The following is a 24,735-nucleotide window of genomic DNA, read 5'->3' as shown; positions in this document are numbered from 1 at the left end:
ATCTGATGTAACCAAGGGGAACATGCCTGGGGACAGCCCCCTCGGTCTGAGGGCTTTGGGAATGTGCTGAATAGTCTAGGGGCTTCCCTCTCACCTCCTTCCACTCCAGGATGAGTCCACACCCATAGGGTGGTGCTCATCCAAGCCGGAGACAAGGCCAGGAGGGAAGAGTGTCTCAGGACTTTGCCAGTCTTTTATTGCTGGTTCTGGCAGCCCTGCAACTCCCCTCAGAGAGATTAGTACTAAGGAGGCCATGGGGAAGGGGAGGAGCTGAACCCAAGGCCAGTTTAGGAGGGTCTGAATGCAGCGTCCTCTCCCGCCAAGTTCCCTCGGTTGTTCAGTGAGGAGGGAATCCTGCAATCAGACAGATGAGGCCTTGAGGTCCAGCAGCTGCTACAAATATTCAGTTGTCTCACTGGAGCTTGTCTCCCTGGAAAAAAGAAAAGACACAGCATCAGCAAAGGTTCGCTACACCCTCCTGGGCATATTCCCTGCTGTTGTGCCCAGCTGGTTTGCTCTGATAGGATGGAACCCCTTTTTCAGGGCAGCAAATGACCAAAAAATCTGAGACCACCTGAAGTCACCTGGTTCTCAGCTCTGTGCCAGAGGGACACCACTTTATGGAAGCCCCAGATTTTTGCTCTCAGAAACAAACTGCTCTTATATCCCCTGCCAGCAGTGGCCTCCTCCAGGCTCCATTAAATAGCTGCCTGCCCAAGGGAGCTCAGCTGTCTTTAGCTTTGAGCACAGGGAAAATGTCTGGTGGTCTCTCCCAGCTATCACGATATGGTACGGGGCTCTGAGGGTGTCCCCCACCTGCTTACCTCTCATGGAATTGCTCTTTGAGGTGGGTGAGAGTTGGGTTGGTTTGGTTCTGGTCAGGACCCTCCAGCTGGGATTTGCTCAGATATTTGCTTGTCTCGTGTGTCCTGGCCAGATGAGGCCTTCGCTCTTCAGACGGCCCCTTTTCAGCCTCCCACCCCTCAGGATGGTCTATGGTTAGAAAGGAGCTATAGCTCTCTTCTAAGGAGCCAGCACCCTCATCATAGAACAGGAGGCTCCGCGACTGAACTGGAAACAAGGAGAGTGTGGGTTAACAGCAAGGACAAGGGCTCATACACAGGGTGTGGGTCATGGTGGTGGTTAGCACATGCTCACCCAACTACAGCCTAGTCCATGTGTGACTGTGCAGGAAGTCTGCTCTACCGGATACCCCACTCCCCCCAGTTTTGTGAGGCAAACGCTCCCCTGGACACACAGGCTCTCCAGAAGACAACCAGTCTGCCCTGGGATTTTTCCCTTGTGGTCTATCTATTAGTATCTGTCATGTTTTAGGACAATGACTAGGAGAGAATGAAAATAGGTCCAGACAAGTTGCTGCTATCAGGGCTCACACCAAGAGGCCGGGAACCTCCCCCTGCCAGGGCCCCAGCAGACAGGGCTGGTGCTGAGGGGAAGATGCTCCCCCTGAACACTGTGTCAGGAGAAGAGTTGGAAACGCTTTGAGAGGATTAATGGGACGTGCTATGTTAGACTCACTCTTACTAGTTGTGTAAATGTCTGGTGCTGGTGTTGCTTTCACTGTCTGTGATGCTGAGGAGAACTCAGGGAGACAGGGCATCATGGATCCCAGGATCAGAACGAAACAGAGCGCCAGCACCTAGCAAGGAGGTATCAGAACACAGTCAGTGCAGCCAGCCACAAGGAATGCACCCCCCAGCACACAAACAGGAGGCTGTGAGAGGCCATGTGGTCAGCTGGCAACTGGGTCACCGTGGTCCTCCTGCAAAAGAAAGGGCTTGCGCTGCTAATCTCTTCTGAAGATTTAAGAGGGCGAAGTCAGAAGCTTTCTCCTATTGCTTTCTCGGAAGCATTTCTGGTTCAACAGTGAGAACCTGCCCATCAGCTTATGAGAGATGGCAGAAGGAATGGCTGGGTAACAATCTGGGAAGGAGGGAGAAAGAGGCTTAACAAAAGAGCTGGACTCTGTCTTGGCCAAAGAGGACCTAACCACTGGCACAAAAGGAGCTGAAGTGAACTGCAAGAAAAAAAGCTCATTAGGAAAAATCTGTATGGTACCATACAGTGAAGTGAAACTATTCTGTATGCTAGGACAGAAATGACAGCAAAATTATGACAGCATGAGCAGAATGTCAAAGGAAGAAGTTAAATTTATGCTTGACAGCTACAGAGGTGAGCTACTGGTAGTGGCAACAATAGGATTGCTGCTTCTCTTGAGCTGAAAATTTTCAATCCTGTGAGCCTAAGCAATGCCAGATGGTTTTGCTGGTAATGGACTTGTCAAATGAAGGCTGAATAGAAGTAAGTGTTAGATCACAAGTAATGATTCCAGTGATCTCCATGCTTGATAGCTAAAAGCAAAGCCAGGGGGTTGCAAATTCCTGGCAGAAAGAAAAGATGGGTATACCCAGATTTTTGCTCATGGGAACATAATAAAAATTGCCTGGTGGTATTCCCAGGGAATGGCACAGCTCTGACATGAAAGAAGAATGGACATGGGGCTATCACTTCAGCTCAGGACATGGGCACATTTACACATAACTCCCCTGCATCTGCTAGGGCAGTACCTGTACTGCAGTCCAGGCAAGCAGTGCATGTGCAGCCTTGGACATCTGGCAAACCTCTAATTTGGGCTGAGAATGGCTACGCAGCACTTGCAGATTTCATCTGCATGCAAGCAGGGCCAAATGTCTGGAACTTCTGGCTGAAGGCAGATCAACCAGAGCCACTGGGCAGTACTAAAAGAAGAACGGCACAGGCAAGCTTCTTGGAAATCTCCCTCTGTAAAGTCCATCTGGGGCTCGCTGACCATAAATCCTGCCATAATGGTCAAGGTTCAAAATGAGAAGCCTGTGGTGACCCTAAACAGCTCTGTAGAGTCTAGGGTGCTACCAGCAGAAAACAAGACCTGACACGAGAAATGATACACAGCTAAATCTTAAATCACCTGGCCCATGTGGCATGGGTGGCATAATGCTAGTGGGTGGCATAATGCTAGCTCACTGATGAGCCTGAGAAAAGTCCAAAGAGGCAATGTGTCTGCTGATGATTTCTACTGTTTATATATAAACGTGATCAATGTCACCTCTGGGGACAGAGATCCAAGCAGCATTTCTTGACTGTTCTTTGAAACAGTCAACTCTACTGCACCAATGAGGTGATTATTTTCATCTCATGCCTAAGTAACACAGAGAAGCTGGTACATCAAGGTAAGACCAACCACCAGCAGATTCCAGAAGATGTGAAAGACCAAATAATAGCACAATGATATTATGCTATGCACAGCAGGAGCTCCACTTTCCAGCTTCTTCATGGTTGGTTTTAAAGTCAATTGAACATGGATTGTATGGATGTTGTCTATGCACATCTCACTAGGTACACAAGTCATTGAAAGCCCTCTCTCCAAGAAAGAGCTTGTGAAGACCTTCTATGCCTTCTATGCCTTCTATAGCCTTCTATGATGAAATGACCGGCTGGATAGACGAGGGGAGAGCGGTGGATGTCGTCTATCTCGACTTCACCAAGGCTTTTGACACCGTCCCTCACAACATCCTCCTGGGCAAGCTCCGGAAGTGTGGGATAGATGAGTGCACAGTGAGGTGGATTAGGAACTGGCTGGATGGCAGGGCCCAGAGAGTGGTGATCAGCGGTGCAGAGTCTAGTTGGAGGCCTGTGGCTAGTGGGGTCCCCCTGGGGTCAGTCCTTGGTCCAGTCCTGTTCAATTTATTCATCAATGACCTGGATGAAGGCACAGAGTGCTCCCTCAGCAAGTTTGCTGATGACACGAAACTGGGAGGAGTAGCCGATACCCCAGAGGGCTGCACTGCCATCCAGAGGGACCTGGACAGACTGGACAACTGGGCGGTGAAAAACCTCATGCAATTCAACAAGGCCAAGTGCAAGGTCCTGCACCTGGGGACGAATAACCCCAGACACCAGTACAGGCCGGGGACCGACCTTGTGGAGAGCAGCTCTGCGGAGAAAGACCTGGGTGTCATGGTGGATGATAAATTGACCATGAGGCAGCAGTGTGCCCTCGTGGCCAAGAAGGCCAATGGAATCCTGGGCTGCATTAAGAAGAGCATCTCTAGCAGGTCGAGGGAGGTGATCCTGCCCCTCTACTCAGCCCTGGTGAGGCCACATCTGGAGTATTGTGTCCAGTTCTGGGCTCCACAGTACAAGAGGGATGTGGAGCTGCTGGAGAGAGTCCAGCGCAGGGCTACAAGGATGATCAGGGGCCTGGAACATCTGCCCTATGAGGAGAGGCTGAGGGAGCTGGGCCTGTTCAGCCTGGAGAAGAGAAGGCTGAGAGGGGATCTAATCAGTGTATATAAATACCTCAAGGGAGGGAGTGCAGAGGACGGGGATGGTCTCTTTTCAGTGGTGGCCACTGATAGGACTAGAGGAAATGGCCGGAAACTGAAACATCAAAAATTCCATAGGAACTTAAGGAAAAATTTCTTAACAGTGAGGGTGACAGAGCACTGGAACAGGCTGCCCAGAGAGGTTGTGGAGTCTCCTTCTCTGGAGATCTTCAAAACCCGCTTGGATGCAGTCCTGTGCCACGTGCTCTAGGTGTCCCTGCGTGTGCAGGGGGGTTGGACTAGATGATCTCTAGAGGTCCCTTCCAACCCTAAGCATTCTATGATTCTATGATTCTAAGACGGGAAAAAAAGTCTAAATAGATGTTGCTTTGAATAATCACAGCCAAATACACAGCTTTCAGAAAGGGGAGCCAGTCCCATAAAGCTTTTTCTTCTCCTCTACAACAAAACAGCTTTATGGGCAGGGAAAGAGCAGTATACACAACATCTTGCTTTAGCAAGGTTTTCCACTAGGGCTTTGCAACTCTTCACTTTTCGGTTTGTTCTATTTCAGCTTAACTTTGAGTGATGTTCTGATTCGGTTCTGGTTCAAATTCCACAGCATTTCATAACAAAAATTCTTTTTTGAGTCTGAGCACAGTTCATCTCCCTGCTTTTGACCATCTCACACAGTGTCCTCTTAAAAATCTAGGGAAGCTAAAATAGAGGAAACTACTGCAAAATCTTGGAAAGGTGGATGAAAAATTCATTTAAAAAAAAGTCTCAAGAGAGTAGTTATCCAATGGTTCTCAGTCAAACTCGGAGGATGTAGCAGATGGAGTAGCGATCTACTGTGGCTCTTAAAAAAGTCAATATTTTAAGCTTGACTTTGACAACGGATTGTGTCAGATCTGCAGATGGGAAAGATTGCAAGCAGCCTGGCTTTTGGTCAGGTTTAAAATTCAGAATGATCTTGACCAAGGAGAGGAATGGCCCAAGAGAACAGCTGGCAGAACCACACAGACAAATGCAGACAATGGAGAGGTGGCAAGACAGATTAACAGAAAAAACATGACGGTGACTAACTGGTCATGCAGCTATCCTGCAGACAACGATCTGGGGAGTTAAAGGGGAGCACAAGATGGACACAAGTCAGTGTCATTCTGCAAAGAGCTAACCTCAGCCTTGGGCACATGAATAAACCTTCTGGATGACTGGCTGGATCTGCACGGGCTTTTGGGTGGAATGATCTGTCCAGTTTTGGACCCAGTTTTTGGGTGGAATGATCTGTCCAGTTTTGGATCTGTCCAGTTTTGGAGAACGTGGGGCAATTGGAGAAAGCTTGAAAAAGAAAACCGAGAAAGAGCAGTGATTCAAAAACTCTGCCTAGAAGCAAAGACTGAAGACACTGTTATTTGGTAGAGCCGACTGAAGACAGTTGTTTGAAAACAACAGTTTTCTAATATGTAAAATGCAGCTGCAAAAAGGGAGGATAAACTGATCCTGCTTACAGAGAGTAGGAAAGGTTGTAATAGGCTTGAACAGCTGCTAGGAAGAATCAGATGACATATGAGAAAGCTTTATCTGTTTAAGATAGCAAAGCACTGGACTCTACCACTGGAGACCTTCAAAAATCGATTGGACAAACATCCACAAGGAATGACTACAGATAGAAGGGAAGGGTTCTCCGCTCTACGCCCATACCACAGGGCCCGGTTGTTCTACATAGCTGCTGTGATAAGGAGTGATCTATTTCGAGAGGATATGGACAATGGGAAGTAGGAGGCCTATGAGTGGAACGGACCAAAGAGAAAAGCAAATTGCAAATCCTGAAATGCTAAAAAACTCAGAAGCCTGTAAAAGAGCTGGTGTGTGGGCTGGGATGCTATGGTATGAAGGGAGCAGTAAGGAGAGATTTAAGACACTTCTGCGAAGTTAAATTGGGTATTTTATCAACCCATAGCACATGAGGTGTCTCAAAGGTACCTTTCCTGGATGGACTTCTCATTCCATGTAATTGTGGTGAAGAACTGTTGTAGCCAACAGTGCTCTGATGAGTTGCTGCATTAAGGAGCAATGAGTCACTGGGCCCAGCTAGGTCACACCCAAAAACATGGAAAAAATTTGGGAATGAAGCAACAGAGTAGTCAGCAGAAGACACAATCTCTCATTAAAATCTGTTCTGACATGGTGGCAGCAAAGAATAGCAAAAGTTTGAGCTTTGAGCAGATTTTGAAAACAGAAAGTACTGGGAATTACAGAGTAGGGGCTCTGAACCAGCAGGCCCTGAGGACACTGGGGGTGCTGAGACCCTGAAGCAAGTATCTCACGAGTTATCTGTGTTTCATCACTGCTACCAGCACAGAAGTGATGACCAGATAACTAGATAGCCTTGAAAAAGTTGTCACAAACAGCCACCACGACAATCCTTCAAAGACATCACAGGATTGGAGAGCTTTTTGGGTTTTTTTTTTTTTTTTGGTCATGGGTCAGAAAATGACTGCCAGGCAAGAGGGGAAAAAAAAGGAGGACTAAACAGCTGACTTTTATGGATACAGACTGACATACCCTAAAGCTCCACAGTGAAGCCAAGATTGCTTACCTACGATCCTCCACGATGAGGAATGAGAGGCAAGCAGGGATTTCCAAAACCAATGACTGACCCCAAATCATTTCGGTTAGTCAAGAGAGCAAACAGGAAGAATTTCAGATGCCTGATGTGCAGGCAGAGCATGAGCAGATGCCATTTCTTGCTGATATACAGAAGGTAATGCCCACTGGGAAGAATACTCGAACAATTCGTCCACCCTGCTGAGTTAAACGTTAAGCATTACCAACTCAGCGAAAGAAAAATCTACCCGTTATGATGGGAGCTGATTGAAGATTTTTTGCTGAATCTCCAGTTGCTAATGAAAAGCAAACCAAGTGATGTTTTGCCCAAATAATGAGATAGCGAAAATACAGGAACTATTCTAATGCTGCTGTGTAAACAACTGACAGCCCTCACTGTGCAACATAGCGCCCAACTCTGGTCACTAACAAAAAAAGAACAGTTATAGCAGGCAGAGAAAGAGGGCAGAGGCAGGCAATTGGACAAAGCCTACTAGGGATGCATGGCAGATACAGAAGGAAGAAAATGAAGCCCATACCATTAGGCAGGTCCCAGTCTGTGTGGAAGCCATTTTGTAAGGTCTGGAGACTTTCCCAGCCACCAGAGCCTGCAGCTTCTGTAACTGCTGAAGCAGAGTCCTGGAAGAGGGGAAAAAAAGAGAACTGAACCTTGATGAAGAGGTAACACATACTGAGAGATGCCTTTAACATGATTTTCTGTTCTTATAACAATACCTGTCCCCACATTGATCTATCTTTCCCAAATTCTACTATCAAACATGCCTGGAAAGCAAAAAAAAATGAAAAAAGAGTGAACTTGAGATATGAATTGTGTAGCAATTGAGGGAAAATTGGGAGGTGCCATGGTAAACTGCTGCAGCACCTTCTTTCAGAGTCTCCTCACTGGTGCAACCAAGACAACGTTCACTGCAGCCACACAGGGGAATGGATGTTCCGTTTGTTTAGGATCCCTGGGTGCCTCAAAGCTCGGTCAATCATTTCCCAAAGCAGTGGAGGGATGCGCTACCATGAAAACTAAGCTCTGAGAGGGAGGCTGAACTTCTCAGTCAGGATCAGACAAAGCAGAGAGGCCTTCCTGCTTCCACTACACTCAGAGGCATGTGCTCTGCAGTTTGTCTGTTCCCCAAACCATAAGCTGGAGAGAGAAACCAAAAACAGTTTTGATCCCCTCCAGCTTCTTCTTGGCAAACTCTGCAGAGGGATGTGGGCAAGGCCAAATGCTGAGTTCAGAAATTAATTCATCCTCTGGCTGGCCTGACTGGAATGCATGCAAAGGTCTCTCTGCCCCATTTAAATGAACACAGACATCTGCACACATAAACACAGAACAGTGATAGGTGTGTTACTATGAGCAGACAAACCTTTCGCTGGGCTGGTGAAGAAGTCTGGGACAAGGGAAACTAGCTACTGACCACATAGCTCCCAAGGGCCCAAGATTACTGAAATACAGACTACTGAGTGTTTTCTCCAGGGAGCATTGGCGGTTTTGTACAAATATGTCAGAACTTTTATGAAATGCCAGGTCCCAGAGCCAGGACACCACAGGAGAGTCCCACCTATGTCTCCTTCCAAATCCCCTTCTGCTCCCCATGCATTTGGAGAAAAGCACAGAGAGTCTCCCTGGCAGCACTCAGAAACCAAACCCAACCAGAAAAAACACAGTGTGTTGTGAAGAAAAGAAAGAAAAAAAAGGCTGATCTCCTGGCTTTTTGGCCATTCTCTGGATTTTGTGGGGTGGGGCTGGTGCTTTTTCTACCCCAGGGCTGCCAGGAGCGGCCGGGGAGCCGGCCGTGCCCCACGGGCCTGGCCGGGGGATGTCTCCAGCAGATGGCGGGCTCCGGCCGCCCAGGCCGCTCTACCGGCCTCGTTCAGCGCCGGCCGCTGAGGAACCGTGCTGGGCCTCGGTGCTGGGTCACGGCACTCGTGTCAGGGATGAGAGGAAAGGTGTGGGAGAGCCCCTTGGAGAGTGCTCTGCAGCCCCTTGCAAGCTCGAGCAGCAAGAAAGGGCCAGGGTGCAGGGGGTGGTGAGGAAGGGTCTTCCTGACTGTATTTCCCTCCTCCACGATCAGAGCTGGCAGGGTGGCAGAAATGACAACAGGAAAATGGGCTTCCCCCTCCCCACCCTGCAGCTGATGCTGCCCTCGCTCAAACCTATCCTACCCTGCAGGAGATGGGCCCTCCCCCAGCTTCTGCAGCCATTCCCGCCGCAGAGGCATGAGTCTTCCTTCCTGGCTTCCAAAGGCACAAATTCACCCGGCAGTCAGTGTTCCGACCCTGCACATGGGGAGCACAAGCGCTCTCCACAGGCTCGGGGAGGGCGCCGTGGCCTGCACTGGGGCTGCCCTACCGGCTTAGTCCTCCCAGGGAGCCGCTACAGAGCAGATGGGAGTGAGATCCTCCCAGCTTCCCTCGCATGGAGGAGAGGCAGGCCAAGGCCTGGGGCTCCCAAGGGTTTCAGATGCACTGGGAGATGCCTTGGATTATCTAGGAGCTGGTATCTCCACCCTGATTAGAGGGTTCTCCAAGGGAACCCAAAACAGCTACATTGTGCCCAGGGCTTGCTCTTCCTTCATGAGCCTGACAGCTGAAACAGCAGGTCTGAGAGGGTGATATTGCAGGCCTCCCTTGGTGCAGCTGCCCTGGAGGCAGCCAGAGGCCTGGAGGGCTGTCGGGAGGGGAGCAGGAGCCCAAAGGGCTGCAGGGAGAAGGAGGAAGAGATGTGAAAAAACCTCTTTCCTCCCTCCTCTCGCTGCGGCGTGGCCTGGCCGTCCCAACACAAACATTCCAAGCTTGCTAACCAAACCCAGCTGCCTCGCTGCTGCCACGGGCCGAAAACCAGCGCCTCGCCGAGCAGCGCCCGTCCTGCCAGAACATGGGGGATAACTGCCTTGCTCTTCTCACCACCCTGCTCACACACTCCCCTGGCCTCCCTGCCTGCCCACGTGCCCCACAGAATTTGGCCCCGCTCACCTGTTTGCATTTTCTAAGGTCTCCACTTTTTTCCAGAGTTCATTGTTTTCTGATGTGTATGTCTCAACCCTGCAGGGATAAAACACACGGCTAGTTGGTTTTGAAGGCCAGAAAGATGAAGCAAATGTAGTTCTTGCCTCTCCTGGGCTGCAAAAGCGCAGCGGCCTCATCCCTCATCTGCAGATATGGCCCTGCAGCCCAGAGTCCATGACTAGTCTGTCCGCAGCCAGGCAAACAGATCAGAGATGAGATTGCAGGTGGAACACGTTATGTCCAACAGCACGCCCATGAGTCTTGGTTCAAGCTCTTGCTAGGACTGGAATAGCTGTTAGCATCGAGTTACATGCAGGGTAAATCAGGACGGACCCAACACTACAAATGGAAAATCTACCCTCGCTGTGCACCTTGCACATGAAAACCAGGCAGTTCGGTGCAAATGCTTGGGCCAGCTTTGACTGTGGGCACTTGAGGGCAGCAGAGAACCTGCAGGCTCCCTCCACCCTTTCTCTGGGAAAAGTGGTTATGCTGCAGTTGGGAGAGTGGAAGGGGTTACCTCGAGCACTAGAAGACGACGAACAGCTAAGGACATAACCGATCACGTGGGAGGCTGACCCAGGAGTTCCACATAAAAACTGGTCATACAATGAAGGTTTCAAACTGAATGGTTAAGCACTCAAATGAAAATTTTGTACAAACCAGCTTTTACAGAAAGTCAGTTGACCAAAGCCATTTCTTTGCACTTAGACAATATAAACAAATACAACCAGGGAAAAGAGTTAATTAAGATTGGGGTTTTTTTGTTTGCTTGCTTGTTTGTTTTTCCCCCAACTTTCCATCTTGCTGCTCTCAGGTGGTATTAAGCGTGAGCTTGCACCTGGATCCCTGCATGCTTCTTTGCTGGGAAGGCCTATGGGGAGACTCTTGTGTTGGGAGGCTGCTCCTACAGACGGAATCATGGGAGCAGGAACACAGGGGTTATTTTCTACCCTGTTAGTGTCAGGTCTCTTCTTAGTGTCACTTTAGGCTTGCATCTGCTATACAGGCAGGAACTGAGGGTTGCAAGCAGAAAACCAAGTATTGGGCAGGACATGGGGGAATGGATTTGACTGTGGGGAGTAACTATAGGGGAAGGTTTTTCTTGCCAGCAAATGTTTGTGTTCACTCTCACAGAGTGAGGGGAGAAAGCTGTGTTAGTGCCCTGAGATGGCCTGCTCCCTGTGGCATATGCAAAATAGGAGCAACTTCCAGTGGGGAAACATGACTCTCATCCAAAATCCCACCTTGCCAGAAGCCAAAATGGCCTGTGTTCAGCAGGAAACCAGCCAATCTAAGCAGTCAGAAACACAAGGTTTCTAGAGCAATCTTCATCCTGCAAGAGGATTTCTAGGAGGGAGGGGAGTCAGGGCAGGATCCCAAACCAAACTTCTGTGCAGCCAGACTTGCAGTCTTTGAGCTATCTGGTAGCGTAGTGTGTGGAAAAGCAGCTTCTTTCTCTGCAGTGCCCTTGCAAGTGCAGTGTCTGCTGAACACAGAATCACAGAATGCTTAGGGTTGGAAGGGACCTCTAGAGATCATCTAGTCCAACCCTCCTGCTCAAGCAGGGTCACCTAGAGCATGTGGCACAGGGTGGCACAAGTTGCTGAGTGTCACAGGAGATAGCTGAGATCCACTGGCATTGTAAACTTCATAGCCTTGAAAAGGAATGGCTCTCAAAGTCAGCCCCCCAGTGCTGCAGTGCTACTGCCAGTGGGAGCAGAGGGTCTGGGACCATCCTTGTACCGTACTGGGAATGGCAGGGAGAAGCTTTGACTCTGACTACGCCACTTTTGAGCTGAGATGCAGCGGGGAATAATAATTACGGATTAATGGAAACAAAAGAGATACCAGAGCCAAAAGCACTATGAAGGGGGGCTGAAAAGGGCCTGGGCCCCTTTTCCAAAATTAATTCTGAGAAGATGACACTTACTTTTTCTCTAGACATTCCACATATTCTTTCTTCTTTCTGCGACTCTCTTGAGCAGAAATCTGTCAAGGGGTGGGGGACGTGAGAAAATCAGGATCATAAGTCTCAAGATATTTCCTTTTGTGCCCCTCATCTCATTTGTTCCCTGTACACATAGTACCCTGAAGTAAATGGGGAAGTCACCTCTCAGTTTATGATTCCTACTGGTTTCCAGGCCAAAACTGGGAGGGATGGAAACGGCATCCGTGTGGTCCTCTGGCTGTAGACCTCTGTGCAGGTCACAACCATTTTTTAGAGTATGCCTGAACTCCTCACTGCTGAGAGCATCCTTGAGGTTGTCCTAGCCTCCTCTGACTCATATGGGTACGTGCTGTGGCCATCTGGGCAGATTTTGCCCCAGACCACTTCTGAGTCATCAGTTGACTAATGCAGGGTCTCAAGAGCTCTCCCACAGGATGATTGCTAATCAGTCAAAATCTTAAAATCAGCCTTTGCCTGGCTAATGACCCCCATGTATCACTCATGTCTACCATTATGCAGTGGTTCTCGGCTCCCTTCACGGGGGCCATACAGGAGCCCTTGCCTGTCTCCTTAGGTCCAGCTGTGCGCAGAGTTACACCCCACAGCAAAAAGCAGGGTCCCATCCCCCTGAGCTGCACCACAGCTTAAGAAACTAGCAGTGACTGGCTGAGGATGCTCTGAGCTCATGGGAACTGCATGGGTAAGTATTTGGGCAACAGTCACCTTGTTCTTGATTTTCCTTCTGACCCTCTTCAGTGCTTTCTCCTCTGCTTTGGTGAGGGGCAGCTTGGTAGGAATGGGGTAGCCCTCAGCAATCAAGGTGCGTTTCTCCTCTTCAGTCAAGAGCAGAGGGCCAGAGGTCCCTTGTAACTTCTGAAATACATAGGGAGGAGTTATCAGTGTCAGCAATAAGCCCCATCCCAATGGTCCTCCTTACAGTCTTGCAGAGCAGCTGTGGGCTCACTGCAAATAGATCAGACAACAAATAAGCAGTGCTCATCCCTGCCCTCAGCCTCCAACTCCTGCACAACTCATCAGCTGCCTCCCTCTTTACCTGGGAGGGTATCTGCTCCCTTGTGGTGTGGCTGGCTAGACACTTGGGCTGAAGCACCCTGCCAAAGCTCATTTTTTTGGCAAAGGTTAAAAAAAATGGCTGGTTATGGGAATTCCTTTTTCTTCCATTATTCTCCTGAAAGAGTCCCCCAGTGCGTGGGCCACTTCCCAAAGCATGGGATGAAAGACAGTGCTTACTCAAACAATGTAGCCACTAGTAGGCATTGTACAAGACTCACTGGCCCTCTCCTAGCTGTTGTGAACTCCACAACATCCCCAAACCCTCCTTCTGGGATATCACCTTTTTGCCAGAACATTTCAGCATGGAGATGTTAACCACATGAACCTCCTGTCCCCTCTAAGCATGAAGGAGCCCTGTTTCTCAATGATGCCCTCTTGCCTCCTTACATGTGGTGCTGTGAGGAGAGGTGAGGAGGAGATGGCAGTAGAAGAGCGAGCAGCAGGTCGGGCTGGGCTGGAGGGAGGCAGGGACCGGGGGCTCTGGGATCCGTCACTGTCACTGCCGTGGCTGCTGGGGGGAGTTGGAGGCATCTGCACCAGGTCATCCACTGAGAAATAAGGAGATGAAGTCAATTGCTATCATGTCAGCCCTTGTGACAGGCATAGGGCTGGGAGTAGCAACAGGGAAAGGCACTGCTGTAAAACAGGACCAAAAGGAGAAGGTGATGGAGGAGCCTCACCACATGGGTGGTCAGAACACAGTGCTGGGCTGAGCCCTGCACAACACAGAGCTGAGGCTGAACTAGGAGCTGCAGGAGGCACAGCACAGGCAAGGGCTTTGCCAGCACACTAAGGGTATTTACAAAGCAGTGAGAAACCCCAATCAAAACAGACTACAAAGCCTATGGTGTTCTGCTGCGTATCTTGTTCACATGCTTAGGAAGCTCTCTGGGAGAAGAGCTCTTCCAAAAGCACCACAGGATTCACGCACTTGCCAGCACACTTGACTCAAGGCGCTCTGGTCAGTCGTTTGCCAAACACTTGAAAACTGTCCCCACTTTGTATCGGAGAGCCCTGGGATTCTTAATGGAGGTGTGAATATGCCCAAGGAGCGTCTCTCAGGAGCAGAGTGGGAGTTGTAATAGTGCTTCTATTTGTGCATCTGCAGATGCTTGGGTTTCTTTCAAATTAAACTGGATACTGAATTTCCTGACTTTTTTTTTTTTCTTTTTTTTTTTTTATATATAATGACAAGGTCCCTGATAGCATTTTAAAGGCACTTTTGCACATTTCTAGCTCTGGGGTAGCCTGTTTTGACAGGGAGTCCCTGTTTGAGCAAGCCTGTGCATGGCTGTTGATCCAGGCACTGATCAGAAACAGTGTTCACTGCTCAGTTAGTCTGCACTCCAGCACCACCCTGCATGCGTGGCTCTGTTCTCAGGTATTGTTTCTCCTCACTTTGTAGGAATAATCTGGGTAATTTAGAGGGGTGTGTGACAGTCTGCAATTTCTGTCTTCTTACCTGCAGGTACATTTAGAAATTGGTTCACCTCTTTGGGCTCAGCTTTGATCACAGGTGCTGGAGCCATTTCTATGGGAGTCTGTGGAAGAGAAGCAAAGTAGTTCTTGGGCACTGTCACAAACCTCTTCTGCCCATAGGGCTCCCACCAATTCTGCTCATAACTGTTGCTTCCAACACTCTGTTCTGCCCCATTTCACACCTGTGTCACACAGCCCCCCTCCCACTGCACCCAGCAGCAACCAGAAGTCCAAACATAACCCAAGAGAGTCTCCATTGCTGGGCACACAGAGTGCAAACGCATCCAGAAACCAGTTTAAACCACCCTCTGCCTTACCATGGGAAGTCCCTCTTTGATGTGCTTTCATTAGATATGGGAGTATAAATAGAGCTTGCACAGAAGAACAAAACCCTCTCCTGCTCACATGATTTTTGCCAGGGCCACCAGGCAGCTGTTTCCAATCGGAGGGGATTGAGAGCTAAATAAAGAGCACTTTTCTTCCCAGCCGGGCTGTGCTGTCCCTCAGCTCCCAGACCCCCAACCCACCACGAGCTGGGGGAGTTTTTACACTGACCAGATGCACTGCAAACTGCCCCAGACGGTAAACACAGCTGGAGAGCGCCAGGGCGCTGCCGCCGAGCGCGCGGCGAGGGCACACACGGCAAGTTCGAGCTGTGTAAACAGCGCGGGAAGGTTCTGCAGTTTGGGGTGGAAGTGCCCGTTTGCTTTGGATGGTTGTTTAAAAGGGAAGAAGCTCAGTGCGAGTGAAAAAAGGAAGTGCAACCCAGAGATGCTCTGCTGTTATCTGCAGAGCTGCTACTCAATAGCCCAGGTCTGGATGACACTGGCCAGACCTTCCTTTCCAACCCAGCTGAACTCAAGGCCAGCCAAACTGAGCCCTAGCTTCCTCCCACATACCAACGGCATGAATGAGTCTGCTTCACATAAACAAACTTTTTAAGAACTTAGATATTAGTAAGATACTCAGCCTGCTGCTTCTTAGAAGTAATGGCTGCTTCACAGCCAAAAGCAAGCTGGACCTGGAGGGCGACCACCGTTTCCAGTGAAGAGTTCAGAGAGGTGTGGGAAGCCCAAGACTATGAAAGAAAAAGCCAGTGGCAGGACAGGGGCCTGTACTCAGGAGGAGTGGGGTCATTGGCACCAAATTAATTGACACTCTCCTCTCAGGCAGAATGTAATCCCTAGTCAATGAAAATAAGATAAGAGTGGCTGCAGAAATTTTGGCAAATTGGAGGGGAGAGGCCTCCAGCATGCACAAGCTTAAAAGCCTTTGGGGTCTGTGCCAAGGAAATAGGCTTGTATTTAACCCAGATTGTAAAGCTGGAGAAAATCCTCCTTCCATCATTTTCTCCAGAAGGATAAGCTGTCTTGTACCTTCACTCATGGGATCAAGAGCACATTTCTAACTAGCATCAGGTTTGGTACTATTCTAACTGCCCTTTCAAGAGGAGAAAGACAAATAACGCAGTATTTGGACTTTGACTTTGCAACACCTTCCTTCTTCTGCCCAGAATGTTTAATCACCCAGCAGGCCCCTGCAGTGACATGGCAGGGTCCACATCCCCTGGTTGCAGCTCTGTCGGCGCGCTGGCTCCCCACGTGTCTTAGATGGGCTCACCTCCTCAGGGGCTGGCAGTCTCTGCAGAGGGTTGAGGTTCAGCATTGGCAGGGAGCTGGCAGCTAGCTGGGGCTCAGGCAGGTCTAGAGCCACGTTCTGTTCCTGTTTCACCAGGATGGAGCAGAGCTTGGGCCCCAGAGACCACACTCCATTCTCCAGCTCTGAAACACGCACAATGCGAGAGTCAAACTCTGGCAAGGACAGGACAAAGAAAAAGAGAGACCCATGCAGACAGCTTCCCCCAGCGTGGGGAAGCTGCCTTTCCAAATCTAGCGCTGTCACCACACAAGCATGAGCAGGCCCACAACACAGCACAAGAAGGAAGGAACCCCTGGCATGCACGGAGCAGACAGGCTGGGGCTAGAGGACTTGGGGCTCGGCTCTGCTCTCCCTGCACAGCCAGGGTGCCGGCGGGCGGCTGCGGGGCTCTTCCTGCACTGCTCTCTGAGTCTGGCCCTCTGCAGCTTATTTATATTTAGAGCTCTGTGGGAGGAGGATGCTGGGCTCTTGTTCTGTAGGAGTTATGGCCAGCATCTCGGAGGTGCAGATGTGTTACCAAGAATGGCACCATCCCTGTGCTAGAGAGCTGGCAAGAGGGCAAATGTGATGACAGCAAAGGGCTGACAGGGAGCCGTATGTGCTGCTGCAGCCTCGTGCTGAGAACACGATGGTGAAGAGCAGCTTTGTCCCCTGACAGGAGGAACGTTTCTGTGGAAGGAGGTCCAGCGCGGCACCCTCTGCACGGCTGCTGCCATGAGTGGCACCTCGGAGGTGCCTCCTGCTGCCCGCGCTGCAGAGGCCCTGCTGTGCACAGCCCTGCCTGGCCGCGGCTGCCCGCGGAGCACGGGGCCACGCGCAGGGCAAGGCGGCCTCCGAGGAGAACCGAGCGGAGCTCCGTGGGGAGGCTCTGCTGTCCCCTGCCTGCTCTGTCCCCACGCACGCCTGTGACACGGCCCTGCCTGGCCAGGGGAGCAGAGCTCCCTGAGCTGTGTGGGCAGGAGGGGATGAGCTGCAGCTCGGATCAGGGGAAAAAAGAACAAAAAACAGCTAGGCAGGAGAGCTGCCTGGCCTCTGCTTTTAAGTTTCGGTCCCCTCATTGCTCCTCAAACACTTCAGTCTGCCAAAAAGCTACTCCTAGCTGGCCTGGAGCCTACATCCTCTTCCTTAATCTTTATCCCTTCCTCTCCTCTTTTATCTGACAACCAGAAATGCATTTGTCTTGACACATGTGTGTCACCAGAGAGTGTCCCAGTTGGCTCAAGGCATAGGACCGCGTTTGGCCTCCCTTTCCAGCCCCTCTGCACTGTTCTCTCTGCTTGCAACCCCCGTGGGCTCAGAGGAGCTTCCTGGATGTTGGCTGCCTAAAGCAGCTCTTCAGTGCAGCTCCCAGTCTGGAAGATGTCCTGGGCAGAGGAGGGTGGAAGGGAAGGGTCCTCCTCAGCTGTAGAACAGCCCACACGAGCAGGGGTACAAGGCAGCAGCTGTCTTTGCAGGAGCTGCCATCCACACAGAACTTAAAGGCACCCTTGTGTCATCATTGCCCATCTTAAGCTGTGTGGCCCAGCAGGAGGGGACAGGGCAGAATCCTGCCTCTGGCTTTTGCATGCACATAGCGGGCTTAAAGCTCAGGGAGGAATCTTATCAGTTAATACAGTTGTCCTTGCCAGTGGTGTATGTTGTCTTCCTGTTATTGGTTTGGCACCTTTTATTTTGCTCTCTGGATAGGTCTGTCTGGCTGCGGGTCCTTCCCTCCAGCTCTTGGTGTGGCAGGACATCTTCAAGGGGAGCCATAAGCTGCTGTGCCCTGCTCTGAGCTCTGTGCTCTGTGCCCAGGCTTCAGCGCTCCAGGGAAGCTTCCCCGGGCGTCTCATGATGCACAGGGCTGACAGTGCCAGGGAGCAGCTCAGACACAGCCAGGACAAGAGAGGCTGCTAAGCTCACGCAGACCAAACTGTTTTTTCCTCTGTCCTGCTAAGGACACCAAACCCACAACTAATAAAGTCCCAGTTGACTCAGTAACAGCCCTATCCTATGGAGGGAGGCAAAGTGTTGCACAGCCACAAGTATTTTCAACCAGAAAACTTAGCCCTCTTCTGCCTGACCGCAGCCTGTCACAGAGATGAAGGTTCGAGGGATCCTGAAAGGGATTCCAGTCCATTCCCCTGTCTCCAAACTTGAAGTTCAATTATACCTGTGTCAGCCCGACAGATGGTTGTCCTCCTTAGCTTAACTCACAGTGATGGAGACTTCAGTTTTCCCATCAAATCTTTTTTAGGGCCTCACTATACCCACCACAGAAGGGTTTTGCCTACTGATTAATTTGAAGTTCTTTTACTGTGGTTTAAGTCCATTATTTCTCACGCTCCTTTTCTGTCTCAGAGCTCTGCACTTCTCTTTCTCTCAGGGTGTGGGGCATCCTTTGCTTGTGGGAACGGCTGCTGAAGCAAGTTAACCAGGCAAAGGCAAGCAGACCACCAAGGAGTCTCCCTGTCCAGACTTGACTAGGCAAGAGAGCAGCCCCCTGTCAGTGCAGACAGTCCGAGGAGCAGACACCCAAGTAAGTACATGCTGTCCTCCCATTTCCTGTCTACATTCTGACCCTGATCTCTTTCCCACCCTCTGAGTTTCATCTGGGGAGCGATTAGGTTACAGGCTCAGAAATCCATAAGCCATGAGGGGTCATCGAGGAGGAGGCATGTATGGACATATCTACGCTCTGCTCTCTGAGAGGAGGTTTTGCAGGTACGTAATCACTGCATATACCACCGTGTCCTGCTGGTCGAGGGATGCCAGCAAGCTCATCCTCCGCTCCAGGTGCTCTGGACATAAGAGGCACAGGCCTGGCCGTGCGATATCCATAGCTTCCCGGGGTGGGGAGGAAGGTGAAGGGCAGTGAAGCTGTAGGACCCCTAGAGATGCATAGTGACTAGCCAGGGGCTGGCCCAGCACATGCTGTTCTGCACAGCCCCTGCTCCTGGCATGGAATCACCGCAGAACTGAGGGCTGCTGCTGAGAACTGGACCATCCAGTCTGAACGTGCAAACCATCTGGCAGGCAAGCTCCATGGATAAACAGAGTCAAAATGCACCCAGCAGCTTCCTCTAGGTGACCATATTAGTGGGGTACCATGGGGGAAAGGGCAGGATTTGGAAGTGCTGGAGATCACAGAAAAGCTGGAAGAAAGCTGATTAAGTGGCCAGCCTCAGCCAGCTCCAAGTCTGGAGAGAGCCCAGGCATTCCTGGGAAGCTCTGCAGACCAAGCAGGCAGGCTACACCACAGCTAGCATTTAAGGAAAGCCATTCCTGGGTAATTAATTTGAAGTGAATGTCTAAAAAGGACATAGACTGGATGGAGCTGTGCCAAAACGACTGCACAGTGTTACAAATACTGGACCTGACTCAGGGCTGCACTAGAATATGACTCATCCAATTACGAGCCAAGATAGCCCTGGAACGATGGGCTGAATGATCCCACTGCAGCCCTGGGTGCAGATAGCCTTGTATCTGACACGTTAATATTCATGCCCTTGTTGAGAACTAGCCTGCACCCTCAGAAAGCAAATGCCAGGTCCGTCTCAATCCCCTGGGTTTTAAGAAGCGCTGGCCTCTGCCCAAGGGTGAATGTCACCCTCCATGCAGAAGCATCATGGCCTTGCCTTAGAGAGACTACAACTGAAGCAGAGGCATGTCCAGATACATATGGGAAGAGCAGAAAAGGTGACAAATGTCCCCAAGACAGTTCCTTGAGTTAGCTTTTTGCAGCCTGACTCCAAGGGCCATTTCACTATTCCCCACAACCTCATGTTCTTTCCTTTTCTCACCCCCACTGCTCACTGCCAGAGTAACATCAGTGTGTGTCTGTGTGCGCTGGTGCTGGTTGGCTTTCTGTTAGTCGTCCAGTTGCCTGTTGGGCCAAGCACCCTCCGAGAAGCTGGCGTTAAAGCTGGTGAGCAGGATGGGTGCTGCTGGACAGCTTTTTGGTGCTAGGGCAGAACTTGCTCAGCCTGCTATGAACCTCTCTCACAGCACTTTTCCGAGTGGTCCCTAGAGAATGTGCTGCCAATGGCTGTGCCCTCTGCAGGGAACAAACAGGCAATGGAGGGCAAGGCAGCTCCTCTCCTCCTGCTCTGGTGTTGGTACTACAGAGCTGGGATCATTCCTGGCCATGATAGGAAGACTCTGCACCAGGCCTCATTCTCACACAAAGGAATGGCTTTCTTCTGTATATGCTGAGCCAGTGCCACTGCTTTTTTCAGGCAGCCTGGTGTCCATCAGCTGCTGGGACACCCACACAATCCCACAAATTGCAGGACTCTCTGCTAGGACAGCTCTAAAAATATCTAGCCATCATAAATTATCCAGAAAGGAATTGTTTTAAAAATAGGTTTTGAAATGACTGTTCCTCTCCGTCTCCTGCTAAAGGATCTGCTGGTGAGGAAGCCACTTAGCTTTCCACAAGTACCAGCACTGGCTGCAGCCAGAGACTCATGCTTCCAATACTGAAGCCAAAGCCTTGCTGGCGGGTGCCAAAACAGACCTGGATCTAGGGCATCCACACCCAGACTTGCAGGGTCCTAAAGAGATATTGCCTCTTGCTTGCCAGAAGCTGGCAGAGCACAGAACCACAACCCATTACCATTCTCATAAATAACAGCCCGTCGGAGAAGCAATGTGACTGCCGGAGAGCAAACTGAAGGAAAAAATGTGGGCTGCATTCAGAAAGTAGCAGATCAAATTCTTCCCTGGATTAGCCATGCGCAAGTCCAAGGAATAGCCAGTTTGTCCTTATATACAGAAGACAGCCAGAGCCTCTGCTAGCAGATGTGGCTGAAGCTGAGCAACGTGCATGCCTCGTGCTCACCGTTAGCATTTTCTTCAGTCTTGACAGGCATGAGGGGGCTCTGGGGAGCAGAGTCTCCACTCAGTGAGTAGCTGTGCTCTGCCTGGATGCCTGGAGTAGGTGGATCCAGGTCCATATCCAGCAGCGGGTTCTTTTCAGCCAGTACTGGGTCATCGAAGAAGCTGCTGAAGAGCTCGTTGGAGAAATCCTCCATGTTGTCGGAGAAGTGATCGAGGTTCTCAGAGAAATGCTGAGGAAGGACCAGGGAGAGAGAGCGTTAGTGTGAACTCCAAGGGGATCTGAGAGCTTTCCCCAGCCCTAAGGAAGGGCCAAACCCCAGCAAACCTCTGTGTGGATGGGAAAAAAGGAGTTCCTATCCCTTGCTCCCATCAGTTTTATTAAAAACACTTTCAATTAAGATGGAAATGGCCTAAGTGCTTTGCAACTTTTCCATCTATTTATTTACACCACAAGCGCCCAGGAAACTCTTCTCTGCTTCCTAGCATCCTCTCGCTATGACATCTAGCATAAGAAGGCGCAAAGGCAAGAAATCCCCATGAAAACAAAGTGCAAGGGTAGCAGATAGACGTGCTCTTCAGCACCTGTCCTCAATGAGAGGTACTTTTTCATGTTATCTGCCAGCAGCGGTGGGCACTTTTATGCCCTGAAGAGCACTGAACCAGCTGCTGATTTCTATCAGAGGAAAAAAAATCTGTTGGATCAACATAACAGGAAGGCCCCCTGTTGTATTTAATTTCCTCTGGGATTTCACAGCCCCTCTGCGGACCATATGAGGCTGTCCTCCAGCCAGATAATGCCTGTGAAATTCTGCTCCCCAATGAAGTTTAAACACTACAGATGGGTTGTTAACAACAAACAATCGTCCCACTAATCATTCCAGTAACAGTCATTAAATCTGGCCAGTGCTGCTGCAGAGCCGAGTTCCTGATGCTACAGGGAACCTGCTTCCTTTGAGGCATATTCTCCTATTCAGAAGTCAGATCACTAACTTTTCCATTTGCTACAACAAAGCATTGGTTGGGCAGGGAGAAAAATGATGGCTGCCAAACACCAGCTGAAAAATTATCCCATTTGTTGGCAGATTGAGGCTTCTGGCTCAGGGAGAGGAAAGAAAAGACAGATACATTCAAGTGACTGTATTACACAGGCGGAACTGTGTAACTTAAATGAACTGGAGAGAGCTGAGCAAAGTCAGAGGGGGGGGGGTCCCCGCCTCGGCCTGGAAAAGCATCTGGGTGGGCAGAAAGGCATTGAAAGAAGCGTATTGAAATACCAAGAGCAACAGGGTGTGGATGAGAGGGAGAGCGGGGGGAGCGGGCAGCTCCTGGAGCAGAGACACGAGCACCGTGATCCCCAGCGCAGGGCCCAGCCCCGCGGGCAGCCGCGCTCCCAGGAAAGCCCGGGACGGCGCGGCCGGGCTCGGGCCTCTCCTTCCCCAGCAGCAGGACACAGGGAGGAGTTGGCCAGAGGACCCCGGATGCGGGAGCCGGCAAGTTCCTGTTCCTGCAGGAAGGTCTGTTTGTTCTACCTGAGCACGATATTGCTCTGTCAACACAACGCTGGCTGTCAAATGTCAGGGTGAGGCTGGGGGGCAAAGCTCCCTCCAGGCGGGCAGAGTCGCTGGCGCAGCAAACTGCAGCACGGCAGGGCCCCTTCCCTGCCCGCGTCATCCCCCAGCCACTCGGTTAAAAAGGAGGTGCCCCTGGCGCGTGCTGCAAGCAGGGAGAATGCCTGTAACCAGCTGCACACGGGGTTTCTCTCCCTCTGCATCCTTCCCACTTGTCGGGTCCTCACACTGTCTTGAGTGACAGCCTGACACACCATCCAGGCCTCTCCCGGGAAGATAAGGTGGAAAAGGCAAATTCATGGCAAATCCCAGTGTTGAGGCCTTCCCTGGGACTTCTGTGCTGAAGTTTTCTCCACTCATTCCCATACCGGCAGTAAAACTGGTGAGATAGCTTGGTAAAATCTACCCAGCCATTTCCAAGGTGCCTAGAAGCACTTCTGCACTAGGGTAAGTGACAGAAAACACCTCCCATCTGTGCTGAGCACAGTCATTTTTTTTAGAAGGCAGCTGAGTCAGCAGAGGGAATAGATATTTATCAAAAAGTACTGGAAAACGTTTTTTTTTTCCATCCTGTAGCAGAGAGGAGAGCTCTGAGTGTGAGTGTACAGTTCTGAGCATTAACCCCAGAGAGTGCCTGCTCATGTAACAGCTGTTCTCTGTCTTGCTTTCTCTAAACAAAACAGGCAAACACAGGATACGGACAGGATAGCCCCATGGTAAGGATGAGAGTGCAACTGCAGAGGAGTGATGGGATTCGGGGTTCTGTCTGCCAACAGACACAGTGGAGCTGGCTCCACCATGAGGCATCCAAGTCTCATACTGTCATTTCTTTCACAACTCTGCAATAACAACGGCAGATGTGGGAGGGAAGACAGGGAAAAGTTGCACTTAAGCAGGAGTTACCTTTTAGCAGCACCCTAACCACAGTTAGTTATCTTGGTCAATCAGTTGTCTTCCCATTGTAGGAAAGACCTGCCCACAGGGACGAGGAGGAGATGGGTCTCAGTTTATTTTAAAACCAAAGAGTCACCACCACAGCAGTGAAGGGGTGACAGATCAGTAATGAGGGCAAGGGGCTGAATATCAGACCTTTGATATGGGCAACATAATTGGCAGAAGCCATTGCAGATTTCTGGTGCCTCTTTTAGACACCACAAAGCAGGCTTTCTGGAGAACCTCCCTGCTTGGAAGTGAGGAAGCACTGCTGTTCTCCCAGTGTTTAAGAGGTCAACTCCTCAAGAGCCCGTTCTCTTCCCAGGGACAGAGACCTGCTGCACACTGAGGAGAAAACACGGGTGATGAGCAGAGGTCAGCTATTCTCTGTAATGAAAAAGAAGCCAGGAGAAAGGAAGGACAAAGGAAAAGATAAAAACACAGCTTTATAACCCACTATATTCACAATGGAGACTGAAGGACAAGCAGGAAGCCAACTCAGCTCCCTGGCAGATTGCTGTGCATATTGCCTTGGCTTTGTTCTCTCCAAGAAGAGGGATGTCAGCAGATAATATTAACCTTAGAATCTTCTAAGCAGTAAAGGTATCCAAAGACCTAGTCACCTGGTAACAGCAGAAAGTGTCCTCTTGCCCAGATATAACTGAGTTGGGCAGTGTGGCGGGCCATCCAAAGCTTGTTTTGGATAGATGCCATCAAAACCATTGCTATCAAGCTTAGATTCATCCACCTAGCCCAGGATGTGCCAACTCTTTCTCACTCAGTCTCCATGAATATGGTGAGGGAGCTGCACTTATGTGGCAAAACGCAGAGAAGGCCACAGCTGTCTTCTTCCTTAAATCGAGAGAGAAGGCTCCAAGGGAGCCAAGGGAGTGTCTCATGGCTATGTGGATCACTGACGGAGCATGGGGGTTGGTGCTTAGCTTTTCCATGGTACTTCTGCACAATAAACACAACACTTACTTCTCTGTAATACAGAAGCAGGTTTATGTCACCCTGGACTGTAGTGGACTGTAGCGGTCATTCCAAGAAGGTCGCTTTCCATGGGAGATGCTGGGCAGTCACTAACCCTTCCCATCCAGACTGAAACTAGCACAGCTGAGGACCTGCACGTGCCTTTGCTAACACTGTTGCAGTGAAAATCTCAGCAGACAAGGAGGTGCATGCATAAGTGGAAGGTCCACAAGGGTCCACAGGACTTGGACCCAAAGGAAGGTGGGGCATACGGGCATGCGCAAGCAGAGGCTCATCTTGCAGCCTCTTTAAGGTGTAG

The 24,735-nt window shown here is 50.4% G+C and overlaps 1 protein-coding gene across 1 annotated transcript in view; it reads right to left on the bottom strand.

Annotated features, from left to right (window-relative positions):
• Positions 1-269: 269 nt before the first annotated feature.
• CREB3L1 (cAMP responsive element binding protein 3 like 1) overlaps positions 270-24,735 on the bottom strand; it is a 46,458-nt gene continuing 21,992 nt past the window's right edge. The window contains exons 2-12 of the mRNA XM_088520527.1: positions 20,945-21,173; positions 16,084-16,244; positions 14,447-14,525; positions 13,372-13,532; positions 12,634-12,783; positions 11,893-11,951; positions 9,927-9,995; positions 7,475-7,574; positions 1,540-1,660; positions 825-1,071; positions 270-430 (exon numbers count right to left, since the gene is read on the bottom strand). Coding sequence (XP_088376653.1) covers positions 394-430; positions 825-1,071; positions 1,540-1,660; positions 7,475-7,574; positions 9,927-9,995; positions 11,893-11,951; positions 12,634-12,783; positions 13,372-13,532; positions 14,447-14,525; positions 16,084-16,244; positions 20,945-21,173 — 1,413 coding nt within the window. The 3' untranslated portion in view covers positions 270-393. The remainder of the gene's footprint in view (positions 431-824; positions 1,072-1,539; positions 1,661-7,474; positions 7,575-9,926; positions 9,996-11,892; positions 11,952-12,633; positions 12,784-13,371; positions 13,533-14,446; positions 14,526-16,083; positions 16,245-20,944; positions 21,174-24,735) is intronic.

This window comes from Tinamus guttatus, unplaced genomic scaffold, assembly GCF_059628265.1.
Source record: "Tinamus guttatus ecotype Peru unplaced genomic scaffold, ASM5962826v1 Tinamus_guttatus_pri_ptg000089l, whole genome shotgun sequence".
NCBI lineage: Eukaryota > Metazoa > Chordata > Aves > Tinamiformes > Tinamidae > Tinamus > Tinamus guttatus.
The sequence above is the reverse complement of the archived record's forward strand: the minus strand, read 5'-3'. Positions and strand labels throughout refer to the sequence as shown.